At 26.3% G+C, this 26,852-nt stretch overlaps 1 protein-coding gene across 2 annotated transcripts in view; it reads left to right on the forward strand.

Annotated features, from left to right (window-relative positions):
• Positions 1-26,852, forward strand: part of LOC135931693 (uncharacterized) — a 94,019-nt gene that overhangs the window by 27,351 nt on the left and 39,816 nt on the right. For both annotated transcript variants that reach the window (XM_065468961.1, XM_065468962.1), the window contains 3 exons: positions 12,734-12,842; positions 22,671-22,778; positions 23,304-23,360. In XM_065468961.1, the coding sequence (XP_065325033.1) occupies positions 12,734-12,842; positions 22,671-22,778; positions 23,304-23,360 (274 nt within the window). The remainder of the gene's footprint in view (positions 1-12,733; positions 12,843-22,670; positions 22,779-23,303; positions 23,361-26,852) is intronic.

The following is a 26,852-nucleotide window of genomic DNA, read 5'->3' on the forward strand; positions in this document are numbered from 1 at the left end:
AATTTTAGCTTCACTACTTGTCTCTATGCAGGGGATTTCAATGGCTATGTATTAATAAAAACTTAACAAAAATTAGTATATTTACCATCTTTATATTGATAATTTTCATTACCACTCATTTGCTCATACATTGCTCTAGCAATATTTGCTTCATCAATTTTAGATATAACAGGATTTGTTTTTTTTTCAAATTGGTATACTGAATCCTTAGCTCTATAGTTTTTACGTTTCCTCATAAAGCAATCTCTTAAATTTTTCCATGCTGATTTGGCCATCTCTACTGCAAAAGAAAAATATTTCAAATTAATATACTCTTTAATTACCTCTCTCAATATTGTTTTCAGCTGATCTGATGGAGTTGTTCAAATCTTCTTTATTGATTTTCTATAAAAAATTAACATAATATTTATTTATATTCTAATATATATATATATATATAACATTTATTATTTTAATAGCATTTCAAAAATTTACTTGCAAATTTTCTTTTTCGGCCTTATTGTAGTTATGTCGCTTTGAAAAAAAAACAAAATGTTTTGTAACTTGATTTCTATGTTTAATGCGACAAATTTGGCAGGAATGTCGTGTCGCGTCGCAAAAGCTCACTATGAATAGTCATTGGTAATTACATATATTTGTATTTTGTCATATCGCTGTCGCTCTCTACTGTGAATGCACCCTTACTTATTAATTGGAAGGCTTAAAAATAAGTCTGTATAAATTATATAAATGATTAACTATATCTCTCGCGCAATTAAAAATCAATATTTTTTTTTCTCTCTTTAGCTTTCACCTTTTCTGGTGGTAAGCTCCTTCAACATCTCTCTCCACTTTATGTTATTCATACAATCTCTTTTATCTAATTTATCTTCTTTATATTGGCTCTAAACTTTATGGCCCCATTGAAGTTTTGGCCTTCCTCTTTTACGTTTGCCCATCACTTCCAAACTCTCAACTTTATTTCCATAGGCCTTCTCATTGTGTGCCCATACCACCTAAGTCTGTTTACCATTTAACTTATTCCTAGTTTAAACTACTTAGTATTCTTGTACTGCGCACTTTATCCTTTCTTGTTACCCCAGCAATCATCCTCAGCATTCCTCATCTTTATAGTTTGTAGACTTCTCTCGTCTGATTCTTTGGTTGGCCATGTTTCCACGATTATGTCTCTTAATCTTTTTTCTATTATTTTTTCGTATAGTTTTAAACAGTGTGACATTAGTTATACCCCTGTAATTTTGACAATTGTGTAAATCCCCTTTATTTTTGAAGATAGGAACTAGATAGCTCTGCCTACATTTTTGGGGAACCTCTTAATTTCAAAGTATTTTATTGTACAGATTTCCATCATCTCTTAGTGCTTTAAGGCTTTCTATTGGAAGATCGTCTGGACCCCTAGCTTTGTTGTTTTTCATATGCTTGAGTCATGTGATTATTTCTTGTTCTGTTATAGGTTGTACAAGGTTTTGACATAAGGAGTGTTCGTCTAGATGTAGTATGTGGGAATTAAAGTGAGAAGCTCCTGAAAATATTCTTTCCATTTATTCATTATTTCTTTTTCCTTTATTATCAATTTCCCATCTTTATTTTTGATTACTTTCAGAGCTCCGTTTATATCCCTAGAGTTCTTTTCTCGCTGTTTGGCTAATCTGTATATTTTATTTTGCCCTTCTTTGGTATGTAGTTCTTCATACATGTCATTTCGTATGCCATCGATTTGGCCCTAGCCACCGCCTTTATAGCTATTCTCTTGGATTTTTTGTAATTTGTCTTGTCATCTGAGTTTTTGGATTTGAACCATATTTTATATAGAGCCTTTTTCTCCTTTATAGTGGTTTGTACCTCTTCATTCCACCACCAGAGTTCTTTGTATGATTTGTTGCCTCCCCTTGTCAAGCCTAGTGTCGATTTGGCAGTGTCTATTAATCTGGATGAAAGGTCTGTCCACATTTTTTCACTGACTTGTGAGGAATCTATTGTTTCAATGTTTGCATTGATTGCAAAGGCATGTGTCATTGTTTTTAATTTGCCCCATTTGATGCATGGTTCCAGTTTTATCTTGTTTTGAGTGGATTTATTTGAGATGTGTAAATCCATTGCGGCGATATCTTCTCCTGGGATGATTTTGCAGTCTATTACATCTTTTAATCTTCTGCGAGAGATTAGCATGTAATCTATCTGTGTTTTCCTTGTACCACTTTCGTATGTTATTAAATGACTGTCTTTTTTCTTATAGTAGGTGTTGGTTAAAGCAAGGTCGAAGTCTTGTGCCCATTTCTTTCTCCATATCCAAAACCACCATGATGCCTTTTGTAGCTATCTCTTGCTTTCCCCACATGCGCATTTAATTCACCACCAATTATGACTAGGTCATCCTTAGGGATTTCCATTACAGCTTCATCAAGGATAAGTCATCTTTCTCTTCTTCCTTGCAACCCGTTTGAGGAGCATATACTGAAAAATGCAGAGTTTTATCTTTATTAGTCTATCAGAGATCCTGTTGACTTCTACTATTTAAGGAGGTTAGATCTTGACTGAGGATGATGCCGACACCGTTCCTATTGCTAACAATTCCTTTATACCCATCTCCAATCATTAAAGTCTTCTGATCTTTCCATTTCGTCTCTTGTATGCACGCTATATCAACTTTTCTCTTGTTCAACATTGATGCCAACTCTCTCGTCTTACCTTTAAGCGTCACAATCTTCAAACTTGCTAACCTTGTCTTCTTTGCTTTGCATACAAAAAAGAGCTTACAAAACTGAGATAATATTTATATCAATTATTAATGCAAATCCTCCCCCCCCCCCAATATCCTACGTACAAATTTTTTTTTAATATTGTATTTATCGCGGTCTTTATACAATAATATTTAAATATATAATGATTATAATTTACATATTTTTTTTGTGGTTGTAAAAAAATCAAATTTTTTAATGATTATATTTAATTAAAAAAAATAAATGGGCCATCGATTTTTAGTTTTATCTTTTGAAGTTTTCTAAGAAAATTAAATTAAAATACAATCTTCATCTCATTCTCTCATTTAAAAATCGAATAAACTTCAAAGTGCGTAAAATTTACTAAAATAAATAAATATATTTTTTTATTTATTAAATATATTTTAAAATAATAACAAAAATAAATTAAAATATGTAATTTTTATAAAAAAACTATTTGTCTAATAATACTCATTTAATGATTAATCTTGCCATGAATACGAATTGATAATAATGACTATAATTTTATTTTTTTAGTAGACGTCAATTTGGCTTTAAATTTGTTCAGGTATTCATAAAAATAAATTATCTAAGGCTTCCAAACAGGGATGTGAACTCGAACCCGGATCCGGACCCTGAACCCGAACCCGGATCCTTTTTAAAAGTGGAGGGTCCAAAGGTTCTAGATGTCATAAAAATTTTTAAAAATGAAAATATTTTTTTAAAAAATAATATAAATTTTTAAATTTTATTAACTATTTTTGTGGAATCATTTATTTTATCTTCGCGCTTTTCTTTCAATTTTCTTCCTGGATTTCCATTTTATTTAAATATTTTATTATGTAAATTTATTAATATGCTATGGTTATAGAAATACGTTAATTATTTTGAAAGTGAATTATTTTGTAGTACAAGTATAATAATATTTTAATTTAAATGATAATGCACAACACGTTGTCCTCAATTCGTATGATGTTAGAACGATTATTAAGTTTGAAAGATTTCTGTAATGATTTTATTATAGGAGGATGTGAAGTCATTTTGTTGTAAGATGATTGGTAGTTCCTTTAAAAATAAAAATATTAAGATTACAATCAGAACAATTATGTTTATTTGATTTTAAGGCATATGGATTAGATGCCGATTAGATTTAGAAAAATTTACAGTCCTTTTTATACGAAATATTAGAAAACATGAAAATTCGAGAGCAACAATATTTGCAAAATAGTGTTGTATACGCTTCTATATATTTAGACCCTCGATGTTTTATTGAGTATTGAGTTAAAACAAATGGCTAAAGACCATCTTAAGGATTTATTGCCTAAGCAAAACTCCATTATTTATAATATATTGGAGGTTACGACAATACCTATTGGTTGTAGTGATAATAATAATGATAGCAACATTGATGATCTTGATTTTTTACTTTTAGATCGAGAAAAAAAAATTAAATTATCATCAGATAGAAAGGAGGATCAAAAAATGCCTATTTCATCTTTAATAGTAAAGTTCTCAGAAGTTAGGAGAATAAATAAAGATATAAATATCTTAAAATTCTGGGAAGAAAATTCTTCAATATATCCAGAATTATATATCTTATCTAGAATATTCATGGCGAGAATAAAACATTTAAAATATAAATTATTTCATTTTTAAATTTTTCATTTGTAAATTATGAATATGTATATATTGAATAATAATAAATGAATAAATTTTTTTTTATTTTGAGTCATTATTTTTATGTTCCCTAAACCCTAACCCTGGACCCGAGTCCTTTCAAATTTTATTCCTGTACCCGAACCCGGACCCTTTTTTTTGTCGAAGGGTTCACATCCCTGCTTCCAAAGTGTTATGTTCGCTCATCCATTTTTCTTTGCAAAAATGGCACTTATAACTTATTCATGAAAAATATATTAAAATCAATTATTTAACACATATATGAAAGATGCAAGTTATGCTATATCCCATAGGCATAGCCAGTATTTTGCAAAGGATAGAGGGAGGGACTCTATTTGGTGGGGTTTTTCCCCAATTATATTTATTTTGCAGACCTTAATTAATTTTTGCTTTTTACTTTTTTTTATAAAAATTATTTTTTCTGAAAATTTTGAATTATAGTCAAAGTTATTAACTTTTACTTATTTTTCTTTCAAATTATTGTTTTTAATGATATTATATATTTTTTGGGAGGGTGGGGGGGGGGGTGTTGAGTTTGATAATAGCTCAACTCAAGGAATGTTCAACTGGGAAATTTTTTAATTGGATGAAATATATTTAAAATTTAGCAAGTATCTTAAGAAATATAACTAAAGGTTAAAATGATGTGGGTAGGGTTAATGAAAGGTTTGAGAGATATGGATTGTTAAGATATATTAAAAATGGTTTTAAATGAAATTATATCATTTTTAATAATAGGTCAAATTATAAATAGACGAATAGAAATTTAAATAAATCAGCTGTTGTATGGCAATTTACTAGAGTTAAACCATAATCGTTGGGTATATAGGCGGGAAATTTATATTAGCTTAAAGTGATATTTATCAAAACAGGCGAATTTCCAAAAAAGGGGAAATGCTTCCTCCCCTTCTCTGCTATGCCTAATCTATGTTGACAACCAAAAGGTTGGCGCGATTGTTCAAAATGTTTTAAAAAATATAGGTTTGCAAATTAAAACATGTCAATCAGCTATGAAATACATTTGGGACAGCAAGAATTTAAAAATATATAGATTTATTTGACAAAATGTAATGATAATATATTAAAAAATATTAGGCCCGACTTACCCCTAACCGAAATTTTTTTTAAAAAAATAGACCCGACCCGTGATTTGCAGATTTCTACCAGGTAGTGTTGTTACTTTGCTTAAAATTTACGACAAAATTTTGTGCTAAGGCCTGCTCTGAGCACAGACCTGTGGTTCAGATCCGGCACAAAAAACCATTTATTTTCTTGCTTAACATAAAAAAAGTTTTGCTTATTTGGATTTGACATGTCTGTTCTATCTATAATTATAATAACAATAAATGATTTATTATTTAGAAATAAGTTGTTAAAATTTGGAAATTAAAATACATAAATATGTTATTTTAAATTAAAAGTGCGAATTTCAGAAAAACTAATTTGAATGGGATAAACAAAACAACCTATAATAAGTCACAAGAAAATAGTGATAATTCAAAAAATATAAATTTTTAATGCATATAAGATACTAAGAATTCCTGAAGAGGAAAATATTTGTTATGACTTTTAAAGAAAACGGGATATGTATGATCCATTGCGGGAGAAATTTGGTGAAAATTTTTATTTTACTGGAGAATTATGAAAATCGAGTTTGTGGAAAATGGCTTAGTTATTCCCCCCCCCTCCCCATTAATTCTTAAATACTTTATATAATAACAAAGTCAGTTACGTTTTGTAATATTTTTAAAAATTACATATTTGAATTTTTTTAAACGTGGGGATTAATATTACGAAAATATTATAGTAATTTCTCCAATGCTTTTAAACCCTATATTTTGGATAATCATAAAAAATAGAGCACAACAATCTTCTTAAACAAGATATCCATATCTAGCGGTATTTTTAATATATTTATCAAATTACAACATTCATCAATTTATGGTTTTTCATACTCAAAACATTTATACATTTGTAAATGGAATATACCAGTGGCGTATCCAGGATTTTCTTATGGGGGGGGGGTATCTTATGTTTTAGCTATTCTATTAAATTATTCATAATTTAATGATAATTATATTTCTATTTTTAACTATTATTTACTAATCGTGCTGGATATTACAAGCCTATTTTTTATTATTTTAAGTTAGGTATATTATATTTAATAAAGTTTTTTTAAATGTAAAGTTGAAATAAAGTTTAATGTTTTTTTATAAAATTTGCTTTAAACTAGCTTCAGCTTAAATTCTCATACAATATAAGTAGAATATAAATTTTTTATTGAAAATACTAATAGTAGTGTGTATAAAACATTGACTATAAAATAATTTAAAAAACAAGTTTTTTTTAACTTCTTATCAAATACAATATTATACAAATTTTTTTATTAAATACTATAATTATAATGTGATTTTTTATTTTCGTGGGAATGTTGCCAATTCATCAAGAATTTCGTTTGTCATTGGAACCAAATCTCTGGATATTTAACAGAGCTAACCCATTTAGCCGAGATTCGGAAGTAGTACTTCGTAAATATGTTTCCAACCTTCTTAAGTTGGAAAAAGTCCTTTCATTCTTACATGTTGTAATAGGCAAACATGCAAGAATATAAAACAACTTCAAAATATTAGGAAATTGAGCCAAGGTTTCTTTACACCGATTGAGCGCATCAATAGCATTCTCAGGTAAAATAGCTAAACGTAAAATAGTTAATATAACAATTCGAATTCACTGATTAAATTTATTTCAGTATCAATATCATAGGAATAAATTTTGCTAAATATTTAATTTTACCAATAGTGGCATTAGTAAACGAAGAAGGATCTTTGGGTAATAAAACTTGAAGATTGCTAAAGACTTGTTTTTTATCTATAAACCGTACTTTTATTTGCGATAAAAAAGTATCCAAGAATGGGATGAAAATGGATATTTTATAATATGCTTCAGTTAAGACAATATTTATATTACATCTCAATAATTGCCTAGGTGCTAGACGAGATTTAATTAGTGTTATATCATTAAATTTAGCCTTCGATTCAACGTCTAGATAAATATTATGAAAATATTCATCTACATTCATTCTTATTGTATCGACCTGTTCATATATATTTTCCGCCAAATCAATAACCTGAACTAAATCTAAATTTGGTTTTTGTAAATTTCTACTAAGTAGTGAGCTATAGGAAAATAATTTATTGATGCAACTAGCAGCAGTGATAACTTTGATTGATCAATTGAATTCAATAATGATATCGCTTCTGACGACACATTACTTTTTTTCATGCTAAGCCTTGTTTAACTTTTGTATTTCTATTTCTTCTGTTCTACAAAATGGAAGTAAAAATGAAAAATATTAAAAAAATTACAGATATTTATTAATAATTAAAATATTATTAGATACTTATTAATTCTAACTCATTAATAATTTTGAATTTAATAAAATAATTATATATAATAATAAAATAACCAGTCGATTTCAATCTCTTTGACTAAAAATTTTTCCATTTTATTAATATTTTTTAATAATGTTAATGTATCACAAGGAAAGGAAATTTTAATAAAATTTATTTATAAAAAATAAGTTTTATGTTGGAAAATTGATATTCAAATATTTGTAATTGAGAAGGGGGGGGGGGGGTAAAATTTTTATAAGCTTAAAATGATATTTATGAAAACAGTCAAATTTGCGATGAGGGGAGGGGGGAAATCCCCCCCACCTTCCCATTGGTTACGCGCCTGGAATATACAAAATTTAAAACAAAATAAATGTATAAAGCGAGAAAAAAAATAAGAAGTATAAAGAGTGAAAATAATTATAATTATTTTTTATATGCTCAGACGATTTTTAAAAATTTTATATATTATTTATTTTCCCAGCCTTGCCTTGATGAAAGAAAAATATGTTATTTACTTTTCTTTTTATTTTACTTTTTCTTCCCTATTATTTTGTATCATATTTTATTAAAAAATTGCAAAATTATTAAAAGAAAATAGAATATAAATTTTTTATTTGATATTCCATTTTAATAATTCAATTTTTATATATAATATAAATAAAACAATAAAATATTTTTCTTTGTGTATTATAACTATAAATAAAAATATAAAATAAAAAAAAACAAAACCAATCCCTTATTTTTTAGGTTATATATTTTTTTTCTATTTCCTTTTTCCATATTTGTATTATAAACTTTTATATTTCATGTCGTGAATACCCGCGAAATCCAAATTAAAATTGTTGTAGCCGCTGAAAAAAAGAAGAAATAAATTTAATATAATATACTGAATGTCAGTCATTTTATGAGGTGAGGAATTAATATTCCTTGGGGGAGGAAGGGAGAATGGGAGATCAGAAGATGCCAGCTGGGAAGAACAAAGAATGGAGGAGATTCAACTATTTTTATGAATATGAAACCTTTATAATTATTTAGATGTGAACATAAATAAAATATGGTATAACATGAAATTAAACAATCTGTTTGTTCTTTGGTAATGTTTACTTTTGGTATTTATTTTATTATTAAGAAAGGATTGTTAAGTTATATTTTTGAGAGTGAAGGTTTGAGAGTAAAGGGCATTATATTATTTATTATTTTTCAATAACTATTAGTTAGTTGTCTGTTAGTCGAATAACATCACTACCCATATTGATAAATTGTGATGATAAAAATATTCCAGCCCCAAAAGACCTAAACCCGTCCACCTGGAATAATAATTTAGTTTATAATTAAAATATAATTAAATTAACTTTTATTTGACACCCATATCAATCTTTTGAGTTGATAAAAATATTCCTGACCCCTCAAAACCTAGATCTGCCTATTTAGAATATTAATTATGATTACAATCAAAATATAATTAAATTAACTTTTATTTGACGCCCGTATCAATATTTTACGTTGTTGAAAATATTCCTGACCCCTCAAGACCTAGAACCATCCACTTAGAATGATAATAATGTACAAAACTTTTTATTTCATTTATTTTCGGCAAATAAAAAAAGAAATTTCTGAGAAGATTTTATAGTATATAGGGAATTAAGGAGGGGTTTTTTATTGGGTCAACAAAGATATATTTTTAAAAAGAGGCGATAGGAACAATTGAACCAAAATTTTTTTTTTTTAACTTGAGCAAATTATTTTTTTTTAAAGAAAGTAGAGATGTAAAATGTTAAAAAAAAAATACTGAACATTTGTTAAAATACTTGAGGCTTTAATTATTCCCCCTTTTTACGCATCGAATCGCAAATTAAACAAATTTTGCGAAGAAAAACCACAATGAACTCTTTTAATATCTATGAGATGAATGAAAAATGAAAATTAATTAAAAGGATTTTGTTAATTATTAGCGTGGAAAGAACAATGGAAGAAAAGGAGAGGTTAACAGTTTGGGAAATCAAGGGTTAATAGTAATAGGATAGAAGATTTAGTATTATAATTTTCTCGAGAGAATTTGTTAACTGCTTTTTTATAGCATATTTTTTTGGCGTTATATATTATTTTTTTAAATATCGACCACTTTTTTTTAAAAAAAAAACCACTTCAGTTTAAGCCACGATCAGTTGGGTCACTATCCTATACAATCTGAGTGGGATTCAACCAACAATTTTTTGGGGAGCTTTACTCCCTATATTTTCATTAAAATTCTCACATTTTTTAAAAAAATAAATAAATAATGAGAGTAAAACAAAATAGAAGAAATTTTATGAAGCAATGCTAAGATAATATGTTATAACCCAAAACATTTATTTATTATGATATCAGTATGTTAAATATTTGCTTTTTATTGCACATAATTTATTATTCAGTGTAAAATATATGGAATTGCACATTATAAATTAAATAATATCAAAGAGTGATTTGCTATTGCACATAATAATTATTATTCTGAGTAAATTTGGGATTGCTGAATATATTTGTTATAATAGGAAAGAGTGATATATATATATTTATAGTGGATTGAAAAAATGTATAATTAAAGCATTACAAAAGTAATAAAAAAAATGTCACTTTTTTCCTTCACACCCTCAATAATGATTTTAAAAAATTTCGCAAGGTAAGGTCATGCATAAGTAGGGAACTATTTTAAATAATATATGAAAGAAGAAATTAATAAGTAAAAATCTTTAGTATTATCCAAATCAAAATTTCTTGAAGAAAGGAATATATGAAAGCACTGATTTTAATTATATTACTATGGGGTTAGTTAGAGCTTCTTCTTAGAGGACATAATGAAGTTAGATAAACAATGATAGATGAATTATTGTGAAATAATCAATTTGTTTAAAGATTATGGTCCATTTTTAATGAAATATAAACCACCAATCAATGCACATTAATGTCCACTAAATCACAGGATTACCTTAAATTATATTGTTTCACAATTAATAGAAGCAGATTTCTGGTCTTGGTCTGATACTCACAATGTAAACTCATATGAGCAAGTTGTATGTATTATATAGGCTGATAATATAAAAACACCAAAAGTATCTTTTGAAGAAATGATGACTGGAATTAATAGTCATTGACAAAAACACTAATAAATACTCTAAAATAACAATTATATAAATGTTTTTTATGTTACTCAAACATATGATGAGACAATTGGGCACAGTATTGACAATATGACTATATATGTGCACTGCTATGATAAGCTCAATTGTCTTGGTCTCTTTCTATAAATCAATACCTCAATCAACCAGTTTTTTAGGCTTTGGCTACGCTTTCTTTTGGAATTTTGTTATCCAATATAAGAAATTTATTTATATGTATATAAATAAGTTAAAATTTAAAAACAGAGACCTGCAGAGGACCATTTGCCCAACCCATCCCGGATTTGGAAAAAATTGGCCCGACCCTGCCCGAGTTTTATATTATTTGACCCGGCCCGGATTTTTAAAAAAATATTTTGGTCTTTGTTTTTTAAAAAAATTAAAATATACCTATTCGCCATTTTAAGGATCGTTTTTCGGCGAATATGGAATCCATATATAATAACTTTTCAAATTATCTTATCTCCCCATCTGAGGTAAAAGGAGGGAGTTTGAATCACCACACTTTTAATTCGACCGATCGATGGTAATCCTCCTTATTTCCTGTTCCTCTTCCGTATCATTCATTTTGCTCTCTCTCTCTCACTGTCTCTCTGGCACCATACCTGATTGCCTGAATTTGGGACAGAGAAATGGGGAGATAAAATGATACTTATCTTAAATAAATTTTTCCTTAAAAGTGTAATATATTTTAAATATTGAGTTTATCTTTTTCTTTTTAATGATTAGTTGAATAATTAACTTGAATAATATTTTACTGGAAATATTTTATAAGGATCGAAAAAATGGAAATAGGAAATATGATAAGTGAATGTGATATTATGATACACAATTTTTAAATATTTATTTATATAAAATTTCTATAGAATAATGGCGATTTAAAATATTCGGCCCGAACCGGGTATTTAAAAATATTTTAGGCCTGGCCTTGCGCCAAGCCTGTAGGTCTTTGAAAAATATAGATACCACGAGTTCTACACGGTAAGGATATCATATAAAAACGATAAAGGAGGTGAAAATGATCTTCTCTCTCCATACATTTCCTATATCTATAAAATAAAGCTATCGATAATCTAGTGAAAGCAAATAATATTTTAAACATTTTATAATTCGCTATCATTTATATTTAAAAAATTTTTATGTTCAAATATATCTAATTTTTTGCAAAAATCAGATACGATGATGTCATCAGTAGTTGCTGAATCTCCTGTCATTTCTCCATCAGAAAATGATTTTTATTTTTCTTTGGGAATCTATATTTAATTTTATTAACTAAAATGTTTTTCTTCTGGTTTTGATAAATCGTTTACTCCTGTTTTAATGTTCATATTGATTGATTGATTAACAATTTCAACATCTATTGTCATAAATCTAAATAAATATAATTTAATTTTTCGTATGCTGGTTTGTTTGCATTTCGTTTTGTAACAGGAAAAGACATCTTAAATTTTAGGGATAGATGATATTAAAAAGTAATACTATATTCAAAAATTAACCAAGAAACGATTTTAATTTAATTTTTAATTAATAAATAATTATATTTATCTAATTAGGGTTAATATGATAAAATAAAATTTCTAAAAAAATTTTAAATTATAAAAAAAAATCCAAATTTTCAGAGGGCTTGAGCCACTATGCCCCTCTAATAATGCTACTGACCATGATGTCATATTTTTACCAGACCGATCCGATTTGTAAATTTGCTTGAAATGGGTTGTTGCCAAGCTTGCTATAAAATTAAGGTGTATATTCTTTTTAATTTTATAAATATATTTTTAAAAAATAGGGACGCTTTGTCAGAAGAGAACAAGCAGGCAATGAAAGACAACCTTCGTATATATTTTTCCGACAGAACGGCGCCATTTGACATTGTCGACAAAAGATTAATCTTATTGGTATGAAAGGGAAAAAAAAATAATAGGAATACAAAACTCACAAATTTTGTGTAGGAGCGGGGTGCCACGACGAAACAAACTAAAATGAGGAAGGGTGGAAGAATTAAGATGATTGATATGTAATTTAATAAAATTTCCAAGTTAAACTTAAAAAAATTTTGTTATTAGAGCATTTGTTTTACTGTTAATGTTTTCCTTCTTGTTTTTATCATATCTTCATAATTTTATTCTTTAAATCTGAAAAAAATTTTTTTTTTAAATATATGTCGTATTGGGATATGGAATCTCGTGGGATTCGAAATCCCAACGTGGGGATTCGAGATCTTGAATCCACGTTTTTTTGGAATCTTTTTTTTTAAATTAAAAAAATATTAAGATTCCGAATCCCCATGAAAAAAATAATATTTTTTATTAAATATTTTATCTTTATATAAAAATTTTAATATTTGGAAAATTTCTTAAGAATTTAATAAAATCTTTCTTTTCTTTCTTATTACTTTAAGTGATCTTTCTTTTCTTTCTTTCATTACTTTCCTAAAATTTTTTATTTTAATATTTGGAGAATTTCTTATGAATTTAATAATCATCTGTATACATTTTAATACAATATTTCAATTTAATGAATAAAATTGACTAGTTTATAACTTTATTTCGATATTTTTATTTTGTATAAATTTCAATAATATATTTCAATTTATTTCGAATTAACCCTTCCCAACAAAGGTTAAAAAAATCACCTAAACTTTAAAGATGGGGTCTATTTTATCCCCTAATAAATACAAAATTTAAGATTTTATGCTAATTTTCCTAAAATTGCTTAGATTTTAAGACTATATTTCAATTTAATGAATAAAATTGACTCATTTAATACTATATTTCGGGTAGGTCGATAAGTCGAAAGGCTGCATGATACGAAAGGCTAAAAAATAATATTGAAAATAAAAATAAAGAAAATGATTAATGTGTAATTTGATTGATTTATTGCTTTTTTTACGAGAAAAATATTATAATAACATTACATTATAATATATTAAAAAAATGGAAATTTTAAGATCTTTTCAATTTTTTTATTAATTCTTTGAAATAAATTGCGGTTTTAATTTTATTTAATTTTATTAATTTTTAATTTATATTTTTAATTAAATTATATTTGGTTATTTTAAAAAAATGAATTATAATATTTCAATTTATTAATTCTTTGAAATAAATTGCGATTTTAATTTTATTTAATTTTATTAATTTTTAATTTATATTTTTAATTAAATTATATTTGGTTATTTTAAAATAATAGAATTTTTAAAATTATATATATAAAGTTTTTTTTCAAAACTAAATTGATAGTAAGTATAACGATATTGTGAGTACTGGATTAGGGAAAAGGCTAACATCTTAAACGTAATTTTAAGTATCTTTATATCATTCTACTCAGAATTAAATTTCCTATCCAATTATGCCTAGATGTATTTTTTTACGTTACCGGTTCAAAAAATAATATTTTTGTCGCCAAAACGTTCGAAGGGAAAAGGCTAACATCTAAAACGCAATTTTAAGTATTTTTATATCATTGAACTCAGAATTAAATTTCCTATCCAATTATGCTTAGATGTATTTTTTTACGTTTCCGGTTCAAAAAATAATATTTTTGTCGCGAAAATATTCGAAGGGAAAAGGCTAACATCTTAAATTTAATTTTAAAATTTTTTATATCATTGAACTCAGAATTAAATTTCCTATCTAAATATGCTTAGATGTATTTTTTTACGTTTCCGGTTCAAAAAATAACATTTTTGTCGCGAAAACGTTCGAAGGGAAAAGGCTAACATCTTAAGTTTAATTTTATAAATTTTTATATCATTGAACTCAGAATTAAATTTCCTATCTAAATATGCTTTGATGTATTTTTTTACGTTATCGGTTCAAAAAATAAATTTTAAAAATTTTTTGGTAGTAAAAACATTCAGTTGGAAAAGGCTAACATCTTAAACGCAATTTTAGGTATTTTTATATCATTGAACTCAGAATTAAATTTACTATCTAATTATGCTTAGATGTATTTTTTTACATTACCGGTTCAAAAAATAATATTTTTGTCGCCAAAACGTTCGAAGGGAAAAGGCTAACATCTTAAACGCAATTTTAAGTATTTTTATATCATTGAACTCAGAATTAAATTTCCTATCTAATTATGCTTAGATGTATTTTTTTACATTACCGGTTCAAAATATAATATTTTTGTCGCCAAAACGTTCGAAGGGAAAAGGCTAACATCTTAAACGCAATTTTAAGTATTTTTATATCATTGAACTCAGAATTAAATTTCCTATCCAATTATGCTTAGATGTATTTTTTTACGTTTCCGGTTCAAAAAATAAATTTTAAAAATTTTTTGGTGGTAAAAACATTCAGTTGGAAAAGGCTAACATCTTAAACGCAATTTTAGGTATTTTTATATCATTGAACTCAGAATTAAATTTCCTATCCAATTATGCTTAGATGTATTTTTTACGTTTCCGGTTCAAAAAATAAATTTAAAAAATTTTTTTTTGCTAAAAACATTCAGAGGGAAAAGGCTAACATCTTAAACGCAATTTTAAAAATTTTTATATCATTGAACTCAGAATTAAATTTCCTATCCAAATATTCTTAGAGGTATTTTTTTACGTTTCCAGTTCAAAAAATAAATTTTAAAATTTTTTTTGTGGTAAAAACATTCATAGGGAAAAGGCTAACATCTTAAACGCAATTTTAGGTATTTTTATATCATTAAACTCAGAATAGTGTATATTGAAAATTTCAGGGCTAAATCACAATATAAAATCTTTTTATAATAATAAAATTTAGCAACTAAACTGGTAAAACGATCTATAATGTAATGTTTTTATTTGATAAAAAACGAATAGAGAATTGATTTAAATCATAGTTTTCATTCAAAAAAACTGTCATTTATTTTAATTGCGTTTTAAATTAATTTGATATAATCATAACAAACCTACTGTGCGACCAACACTATACATTATGAATTTTAGCGTTCTTATTTCGGGGAGAGAAAGTTATATTAATTACCGTATATTCATTTAATTATGAATGTTGGGTAAAAATATAGAGGACAAATAGGCACTGGAAAGGATACCCCAAATCATTTATTTCCCCATCTTATTAACCTTTTCAAATATTTTCGTAAAATTCAGGTAATTTAGCCCTGTCTTTTTATCCGAAAAAATTTCCACCTTCTGTTTGAAATCAAATTAACAATAAAAAAATTTGTCAATATATTTGAGTAAGATTTATTTTATTAAAAAAATTAATTTCAATTATTCGAATCGAATGCAAATGGTAGATTTTATTATTCGTACGAATTCAAACACTATTCGATTCTAATTTATTTGTTTATTATAATTTTTTTTCTAAATTGTTGAAAATATTATTTACTTCCATACAAAATCACCGACATAATTATTCTTTCATATTTTTAATTATTATCCGTGATATAAAAATTTATATAATTAAACTTAAGATGTTAGCCTTTTCCCTTCGAACGTTTTCGCGACAAAAATGTTATTTTTTGAACCGGAAACGTAAAAAAATACATCTAAGCATATTTGGATAGGAAATTTAATTCTGAGTAGAATGATATAAAAATATTTAAAATTGCGTTAAAGATGTTAGCCTTTTCCCTTCGAACGTTTTTGCCACAAAAAAATTATTAAAATTTATTTTTTGAACCGATAACGTAAAAAAATACATCAAAGCATATTTCGATAGGAAATTTAATTCTGAGTTCAATGATATAAAAATTTATAAAATTAAACTTAAGATGTTAGCCTTTTCCCTTCGAACGTTTTCGCGACAAAAATGTTATTTTTTGAACTGGAAACGTAAAAAAATACATCTAAGCATATTTGGATAGGAAATTTAATTCTGAGTAGAATGATATAAAAATATTCAAAATTGCCTTTAAGATGTTACCCTTTTCCTATCGAACGTTTTGGCGACAAAAATATTATTTTTTGAAACGAAAACGTAAAAAAATACATTTAAGCATAATTGGATAGGAAATTTAATTCTGAGTAGAATGATATAAAAATATTCAAAATTGCATTTAAGATGTTAGCCTTTTCCCTTCGAACGTTTTTACCACAAAAAAAATTATTAAAATTTATTTTTTGAACCGATAACGTAAAAAAATACATCTAAGCATAATTGGATAGGAAATTTAATTCTGAGTAGAATGATATAAAAATACCTAAAATTGCATTTAAGATGTTAGCCTTTTCCAACTGAATGTTTTTACCACTAAAAAATTTTTAAAATTTATTTTTTGAACCGATAACGTAAAAAATACATCTAAGCATAATTGGATAGGAAATTTAATTCTGAGTAGAATGATATAAAGATACTTAAAATTACGTTTAAGATGTTAGCCTTTTCCCTAATCCAGTACTCACAATATCGTTATACTTACTATCAATTTAGTTTTGAAAAAAAAATTAAATAGAATATACATATAATTTTAATAATTTCATTATTTTAAAATAACCAAATATAATTTAATTAAAAATATAAATTAAAAATTAATAAAATTAAAATCGCAATTTATTTCAAAGAATTAATAAATTGAAATATTATAATCCATTTTTTTAAAATAACCAAATATAATTTAATTAAAAATATAAATTAAAAATTAATAAAATTAAATAAAATTAAAACCGCAATTTATTTCAAAGAATTAATAAAAAAATTGAAAAGATCTTAAAATTTCCATTTTTTTAATATATTATAATGTAATGTTATTATAATATTTTTCTCGTAAAAAAAGCAATAAATCAATCAAATTACACATTAATCATTTTCTTTGTTATTTTTATTTTCAATATTATTTTTTAGCCTTTCGTATCATGCAGCCTTTCGACTTTTAGACCTTGCGCTATATTTCGATATAATAAAAATATAAAAAAATAACAAAAAAAATAATATACCCGACTTAAGCAATAACCCATATTTTAATTTTTCTTTCTTTCTTATTACTTTCCTAAAATTTTTGAAAAAAATATTCACAAAAACAACAAAATTGAAAAAGTAAAAAAAAACAACACCAATATTTTTTTAAATCTAGCATTTTTTTTATATAATAAAAAGGTAACAAATTAAATCATGGGGAAATTTTCATATATTATTTTTTTTTTATTTATTTTTTTTAAAATATATATTTTTATTTATTATTTTTTTTAAATTTAAAAAAAAATCTTAAGTATATTTAAGAATTTAGAAAAAAAGAGTATATTTAAGAATTTAGAAAAAGAGTATATTTAAGAATTTAGAAAAAAAGAGTATATTTAAGAATTTAGAAAAGAGTATATTTAAGAATTTAGAAAAAAAGAGTATATTTAAGAATTTAGAAAAAAAAGTATATTTAAGAATTTAGAAAAACAGAGTATATTTAAGAATTTAATAAAAATAGGTATACTAAATAATTAATCAATTTATTTGAATAAACATAACATATACAATGTTAAATTTAGAAAACTTTGATATTGTATCTAAAAAATTTCCTTCAAAATCCACACGATATTTATTTATCAAAAAAAAAATCTAAAAATACGCCAATTGAAAGAAAAAGGTAACATTCAAAAATTTCTACCAAAATCCAGACAATCTAAAAAAAATATTAAAAAAAAAAAATAAAAAAAAAATAATATATGAAAATTTCCCCGTGATTTAATCTGTAATCAATAAAAATAAACTTAAACTCTATTCATTTTTCCCTTTAATCCCCTTTTATCTTTAATAATTTATTTTATCATATAAATGGAATTTCATGAAAACTCATTTTTTTAAAAAAAAATCCCCGAGCACAGATTCGTGGTTCAGATCATTTTTTACGTTTAATTATTCATAAATCAAAGAATATAGTATTAAAAATTATTATAAAAAATTATTTACTTGCTCAAAAGTATTGAATGCTTCTTGCATAAATACTAAAAATAAGAATTTAAATATGATTATATTTTATTAATTTTCATATCGTTTGGTATTATAGTTCAAACTTATTTAATTTTAAAAAGTACATTAAAACCAAACGAATAATTTAATTCAGTATCAGGCGCATACGCAGGAATTTGGTCTGGGGGGGGGGGGGATAATAAAATTTTTTAAGAAATATTATTGTTTTTTAAAAATATCAAGCATAAATTTATTAGGACTAATAACTATTTCTAATACACAATTATAAATTAATGTGAATTATAAAAAAATTATATGTAAAGAATCACTTAAATGACCCAAAATGAAATTTGAATTTTTTAAGCCTTTGCACAAAAAGTTTCTTAGGAATAATTGCATTTTGTATGTTATATATTTACAATGTAAAATTCAATCTTCGTTGTGATTGAGCTAATTTTTCAATTATCTCATCCTTGCTTGTCGTCAAATGCCTATGAATATTCAAAAGATCCAAACCTATTAATATATTTTCAGATGTTGTACTTCTTGGTATGTTTTTCAGAGACCTGCAGGCCCGGCCCCCGGGCCGGACAGTACTTTAATTTTTTTAAATATACCCGGGCCGGGCCCGAAATTTTTTTAAAAAAACACCCAAGCCGGGCCTGAATTATTTTAAAAAAACACCCAATCCGGGCTGTATTTTTTAAAACAGCCTATATTTGAAATCGTTATTATTAGCTATAAAAATCAAAAATAAATATAATTTATTTTTAAAAAATCTGGGCTGGGCCTGAAAATTTTATTTTAAAAAAAATTCGGTTAAAAAAGAGAATGTTCTCTCATTAGTTTACTAATGGGAAGAGTTTATAAACCCTTTTAATACATTGGGAATTTAATTTAAAATGTGTTTGAAATAATGCAGAGCATCCATAGCATTTTTTGAGACTATATCAACCATAGTTAATCTTATAAACATAGTTATCCAGCTAGTAAGGCATCATAAGATACTTTAACATCTTCATAATAAAAATCTAACAAATATATTTTTTTCTATCATCATCTGAAAAAGGTTGGGAAGGCTTTTGTGGAAGTAATATTTGCAGATTAGTAAGTGCTGCATGATGAATTAAAAATTCATTTATTTGGGTTATAAATATATCTGTATCTAAGATATACTCTTCTACTGATCCTATATTAATGTTTTAACGATGAGCTTGCCTTGCTACAAGTCGAGGGAGACAAATATTATGAAATTCTTCATCAACATTAGCCCTAATTTCCTTGAGTTCTGATAAAATGCTCTCCGCTATTCTCATCTTCTTAATCAAGTCAATGTCATGTTTTTGAAAAGTAATACTTAAAATAGTTGTATAATTAAATAATACATTCTAATGTGAAATAAAATTTGGAATAAGCATTGAATCCAATAATTTTCTTGCTTCTGAGGAAATATTTCTTTCCGGCCATTGTGATATTTCAGTAATAGCAAATAATTGGCTCTTCTAACTCCTTAAATGCTGTTACTGCTTGATGGCAGAGACTCTATCTCGTTGGACAAGGTTGCTATTTCTTTTTCCCTGTTGGACAAGAAGTTTCAGAAATAATTATTATTTGACTAGAAATTTGAAAATGGTAGATAAATATTACGCCACTAAAAATTTGAAAATAATAAGTAAATATTACACCGGAAAACTTGAAATCGAAATTAATTGATAAAATAACTTAGTAGATAAATGTGATAATAAATGTAATTAAATATATATTTATTATGAGATACGAATAAATATTAACAAATATAAATTAATATAAACAATAATATTTTCGAAAAATATATCCGGTATCTTCATTTTTTGGCTTTGGGGGGGTATTTGTCTACCTGCCCCCCCCCCGCTGCGTACGCCAATGGTAATTCTAATTAAATAATTTGATATGCAAAAAATTGTCTGTCATTGAGAAATAAAAATAATTCCAAAAAGAATTATCAAAAATAAGAAGAAAAAAGATCAGAAAAATAAAGATTAAAAATGACTTAGATATTGAAAAGGTTAGTAATGTATGTAAAAGATTACAATATAAGGTGAAAAAATAAAGTCAAAATATTGTTGGGATTATTAAAAAATGACATAAAAAATGGATTAGAAGAAGTGAAGAAAAATAACAGGAAAAAATTATAAAATATTTTTATAAAAACAAAAGTGAATTATCAAAAATGAGAAGAAAAATAAATTGAGAAAAGAAGTAAGAGAAATAAAGTAAATAAATCGCAAAAAGTAGAAATAAAATAAGAAGGAATAATAAAAATAAATAAAAATTGACAAGGAAAAAATTAAAAAAAAACGATTTTCCTATTCTGAATGGGAATTTTCCTTTTTTGATTGACACTTTTCCTTTCCTTTTGGGAATATTCTTTTTTGATTGAACCTTTTCCTTTTTTGATCCTACATTTCCCTTTTTGATTGGACCTTTTCTTTTTATGATTGACCCTTTTCCTTTTTTGATAGGACCTTTTCTTTTTATTAAAACTTTTTAATTTTTGATTAGGACTTTTCTTTTTTTGAATGGGAAACCCTGTATAATTTACGAAATAAGTTTCGACTTCGAGATTTTTAAAAACTAAAATTTAACTTATCGTTTTCTTATTTAAGAAAAACCCCATCCCCTATTTTTCTTGTTTTCTAGATTTAGCAAAAATATTTCTAGATTTAGCAAAAATATTTCTAGATTTAGCAAAAATATTTCTATAGGAAGTCAAAAAAAATCTGTTAATATACGAAATAATTTTTATTAAAATATATATTGAAAGTGCATTAACCTAATTGAGTGGGGGAGGGGGCAATTGCATTCTTTTGACCACTTCTTTTCAGGTCTTTCCAACATAACTCATAAATCGATCTTAATAAATGAAGGATTTCATATTAATAACTACTTTACTAATTCTCAATGAGATTTATAATCTATGTTTTTTTTTAAATATTGAATTTCGGTTCGGCCCAAATTTTTGGATCCTATCCTATATATCATAAAAATTGGATTATAATTCATTATTATTTTATATTCTCGACTTTTCGATTCTCTAATTATAATCACCCACTCTTGTAGTTAAGATAATGAATCAGATTGGCCTAATAAGTCAAATGCCGGACCGAAGGCTTTCTGATAACCGGCGTTATTGGTCTGAACCGGACCGTTGTCTTTTACTAGTTTAAGCTAGAGTTCTGAAACGGCAGGGTTAAGAAAAAAATTAAACTTTGGGTGGGCAAATTTAGTTGAATGCGCCTACAGTTATTAAAAGCATATTTATTTATTTTTTATATAAAACTTTATATTTTATAAGTTTATGTAAAAACTAAAATAAAAGAGTCAGACCAATCAAATAACTTAAATATTGGGTAGGAGAATCAAAATTTTTATATGCAGGGACGGGGGGGGGGGGGTGCTAGTTTTGAAACAATATGCATGCGGGTTATAAAAATTTGTTCATTATAGACCTCTATATCAATGACATATAATAATACCTAGACTGACGATTCATTCATTAAAATGCATTTTTAAGCGTCGTTAAAAGCAAATCAGCTGGACCCGCCATTTTGGTAACCTTTATAATAATTATTTTCATGTTAAAAACTAATATTAAATTGATAACTTACTTTCTTATTATCTCGATGATCAGGCAATTCTTTAATAAAGTTTGCATCAGATATAATATAAAATTAGGCTCTCGTTTAAAATTTTAATATTTATTACAGTAACCAAGATGGCGTCTCTAGCTGATTTGAATTGATGTACACTTAATGAATGAATCGTCAGTCTAGGTATTATTATATGTCATTGCTCTATATTTTCTCTAAAAAGTTATAATTTATAAAAAAAATATTTCTATTAAATAAGCTAGCACAATTTATATTAAAAACGTCTCGTTCTTCTTCCATAGAAATAGCGTTGAACAAAATTGTGTCTCAATTCAAAAACAAATCCTGGGATTATCAAACTTCTCAAGTATAATAATATTGCTTTTTCATTTACTCAAATCTGCTTTATAGAAAGTTTTTTTCTCCCTAATTGCTAAATCTATTGTGGACTTAGTGTTCTTAAAAGGTTCGATTAACGGCTACAATATTTTAGCCCAAAATATTACTTAAACTTGGAGATTTTTCTTGTAGATGACAGAAAGATTTGGACATCGATTAACTAAATCTCGAGGCTTGCGTATTATTATTTTGGCTAAAATCTTAATTTAAAATTGGTAAAATCGAGCCGTTTAACTGGACTAAATTGAAATTTAAAATAAATTTTACTCATCAGATAGAGTTTACTAAAAATAAAAAATAATATCATCTAAACAAAATATCAATTCATAAAGTTTTATCACCTTTTTTTAATCAATACTTAAGTGTAATTAAGCGCGATATATTATGTGGGGAGATATGAAAACGGGATGGGATTCCAGCGATTTCAATAATTTATAGTGTTTGAAAAAAAAGGAATACATTTTATTTGATTACAATATTAAAATATTCACAGTTGGGTACGTATCATCTATCCCTCGTGCTTCTCACTTTCACATACCTGCCCGAAGAAGTATATTGATTAAATTATAATATTTTATGCGCACGTCTATTTTCTCAAGCTTAAATGATTTTTCGAATAATAAGCATAGAATAAGATTGGTTGCTCATACGGTTAGAAATTTTTTTTTATTGAAGCAACCTAATCTTCTAATTTATTTTTATTACAAGCATCTATGAATTATATATAAAAAAAATATATAAGATTCAAAATAACTCATTTTTAATATATTATTTGAACTTATAAGTAATATATTTTCAAGTATAAATGGATTCCAGAGATCTCATAGATATTAAAAAACTGAAAAATACCGATAAAAACATGCCTTAAAATCATTATAAGCGAAATTTAAAAAAATAAAAAGTTATCTTTTTTAAAAATAAAATGAATGAGTTTAAAATGTTTGTAATAAGGATTTCCGGTAACTTATTGATTGTATTATATTTTAAGAAGATGTTGATATTTAAACATTTAGCAATAAAATATTGGTAAATTATTTTTTCTATAAGGACATTATTAGTTTTCAATAATGTCCTTGATTTTTAAAATTATTTCTAAATTTAATTTAACATTTAATTTCGAGTATACCTTTTTTATCATTTCATATATCAAGCACGTTGGTCATCGACCTGCCCAAAGTGAGTGAACGTGAATTACATGGTGGCCCGCCCTCCATATAACTATGCCGATTTTTTCCTTAAGGATACCCATAACTAAATAATACTATAATCGGATAGGGTGTAGTTCCAATCTTTTATGATAAAACTACTGATTTACAAGGTTTGTATAAGAGAGAAGAAAAGAAGGCTATTTCTTCCAAATACAAAATAGTTATTATTTAATTATTTAGAGTTTCCGTTTAGCTCTATTTAAAAAAAATTTTTTTTTTAAAAAATCTACTAGTATTTTAAATATTTAGCAATTTCCTATTATGAAAAATAATTAGTTAAATTTTATTTAAGTTATAAATATTTATAATTAATATTTAAATTAAATACCTTAATATACCTTATTACTTTATAACTGACTTAAATTGGAACTAATAATATCCATGAAGTATCTTAATATCTTTACTTAAAAAAATTTGTTTCCTCTCAATCATTTCTTATTTAAATAAAAGTAATGTCATTTCTTAAAATTCCTTCAACAGACATTAGTTATATAGAAGCTGAATAACATTTCTTAAAATATTATAAGTTGAATAATATTGGAGGGCTTTCTTAATATAACTTAAAATATCATATTAAATATTGACTAATTATATTAATATTATATATTAAGTGCTAACAGTTAAGGAATATAAGATGACTTACTTAAAATATCTAAAAAAAATAATATTGGATACAGACTATTTCTTTAACAAAAATTTTTTTTTATTTAAGTTTTACTTAACAGTCATTCGTCAGATGTTCATAAATAAGTCTTAGAATTTTTTATAAATTTTCCTATCAGCAGAAGCTAGTTTAATGAATTCTCAGGAAATACCTTCCGTTAATGATCTAGTTATCTTGCCGAAACAACTGTTTTTATGGGTTAGGAAGAATTTGAGGGTTGACTTCTCAGGGGATATTATAAAGAGTGCTTCATATATTAAATTTTTAGGAGCTTGTCTCATGATATGACCTACTAGTTCTATTTTTCTGTATTCTACCATTCTATAAATTGGGAGTATGTCACATCTGGATCAAAGAATATAGTTAGTTGTATTATGTGGGAAGAAGGTTTTGGTTATATATCTAAGGCATTTATTAACAAAAGTTTGTATCTTATTTTTATCATATTTAGTGTCACTCCAAGTTTCGATACCATAATACAAGGAAGTAAGTATTAGAACCTTGAATAGACGGATCTTCAATGGTATTGATATTTGATTTGGTGGCTATATTTTCATTAAATTCCTATATTTTAATCTAGCACTATTTAATTTGGCTATTATTTGTTTAGTATTTCCCTTCCTGTCTAATATTACTCCTAAATATTTTAAGTGTTGAACCTCTGCAATCAACTTCCCTTGAATCGTTATATTCACATTCGAAGGGGTGACTGATTAGGTCATCATCTTAGTTTTATTAATGTTTGTTTCTAACCAAAGAATCTAACTTCATCGATTATATTATCAACTAATAAGTGAAGGTGTAATGATAATTCTCCCACCAGACAAAAATCATCTACAAATTCCAGAATATTAAGGTTCCCAATGGGCATCTGAATAGCACAAGATGTTTTGGCTTTCTTTATGATATAATTAGTAAAAAAATTAAATAGAATGGGAGATAAAACACATCCCTGTTTCAATCCATTTTTTATGGGGATTTTCGGGGATTTCTTCCCTGCATGGTTTTTATAAATAATTTTTTTTAATCATATTTATCAGATGTGTTGGTGTGCCTACCTCTAAGGCCTTCCGCAAACTAGCATGAATATGAATCAAATGCCTTTCTGAAATCAAAAGCGATAATAATCAAATGTCTTTTCCGTATAATAGATCCTTCGATTTGAATTTTTAACGCAAGAATGGCTTCGAGTGTATTATGCCCCCTTCTGAACGATACTAGTGAGTCTACGTAATCATATTCCACTAATGGTCTGAGTCTATTTAGGATAATGTTGACAAATATCTTATAGTTTACCGAATTTAGTGAGATCCCCCTCCAGTCTTCGAGACATTTAGGACTCTTTGTTTTTTTGGAAATTGATAAGGATACCTGTTAGCCAATCACTTGGGCAAGATCCCTCCCTTCAGACTCTGGTAATGATTTGGAGGAGGATCTCCGTGCATAAAATTTGGTCAGTTTTCAAAAACTCATTATGTATATTATCATGCCCTCAAGCCCTATTTTTTTTTATTATAGTTATTATTTCACTATTGATAGAGGGGGGGATTCTATCTGTATTTACTGTTTGAGTAATTGGTGGGGATTGTGTGGATGGGATCGCGATAAATCGCATTGAGCAGATGAAAATTTGGATATCTCACTATACCAAATTTTATAGTGAAAAGGAAATTACTCATTCGCCAAATAATATTTCAACTAATTTAATATCAATGTCTCCTACTGACTATTCTAATCTGCCATCCTATCATCACTCACTACAATATCATCCTTAACGATCTTCTACTTCTAATATTTGGCCACCAAAACCGTGGGAATGCTGATTTTGGAGATCGAGAATTTAAGGCAGAAAGTCGTAGAGGTTTTGGGAGTGCTGGTTTTGGTGGCCAAAAATTAGAGGTAGAAGGTCGTTGAGGATGATATTTTAGTGAGTGATGATTAAATGGCAGGTTAGAATAGTCAGTAGGAGACATTGATATTAAATTAGTTGAAATATTATTTGGTGAATGAGTAATTTTCTTTTAACTATAAAATTTGGTATAGTGAGATATCCAAATTTTTATCTGCTCTATGCGATGTACCGCGATCCGATCCACACAATCTCCACCAACTACTCAAACAGTACATACAGATAGAATCCACCCCCCCCCCCATCAATAGTGAAATAATA

The sequence above is a fragment of the Gordionus sp. m RMFG-2023 genome, chromosome 1 (assembly GCF_954871325.1).
Source record: "Gordionus sp. m RMFG-2023 chromosome 1, tfGorSpeb1-WG-v2, whole genome shotgun sequence".
In the NCBI taxonomy this organism is placed as follows: domain Eukaryota; kingdom Metazoa; phylum Nematomorpha; class Gordioida; order Chordodea; family Parachordodidae; genus Gordionus; species Gordionus sp. m RMFG-2023.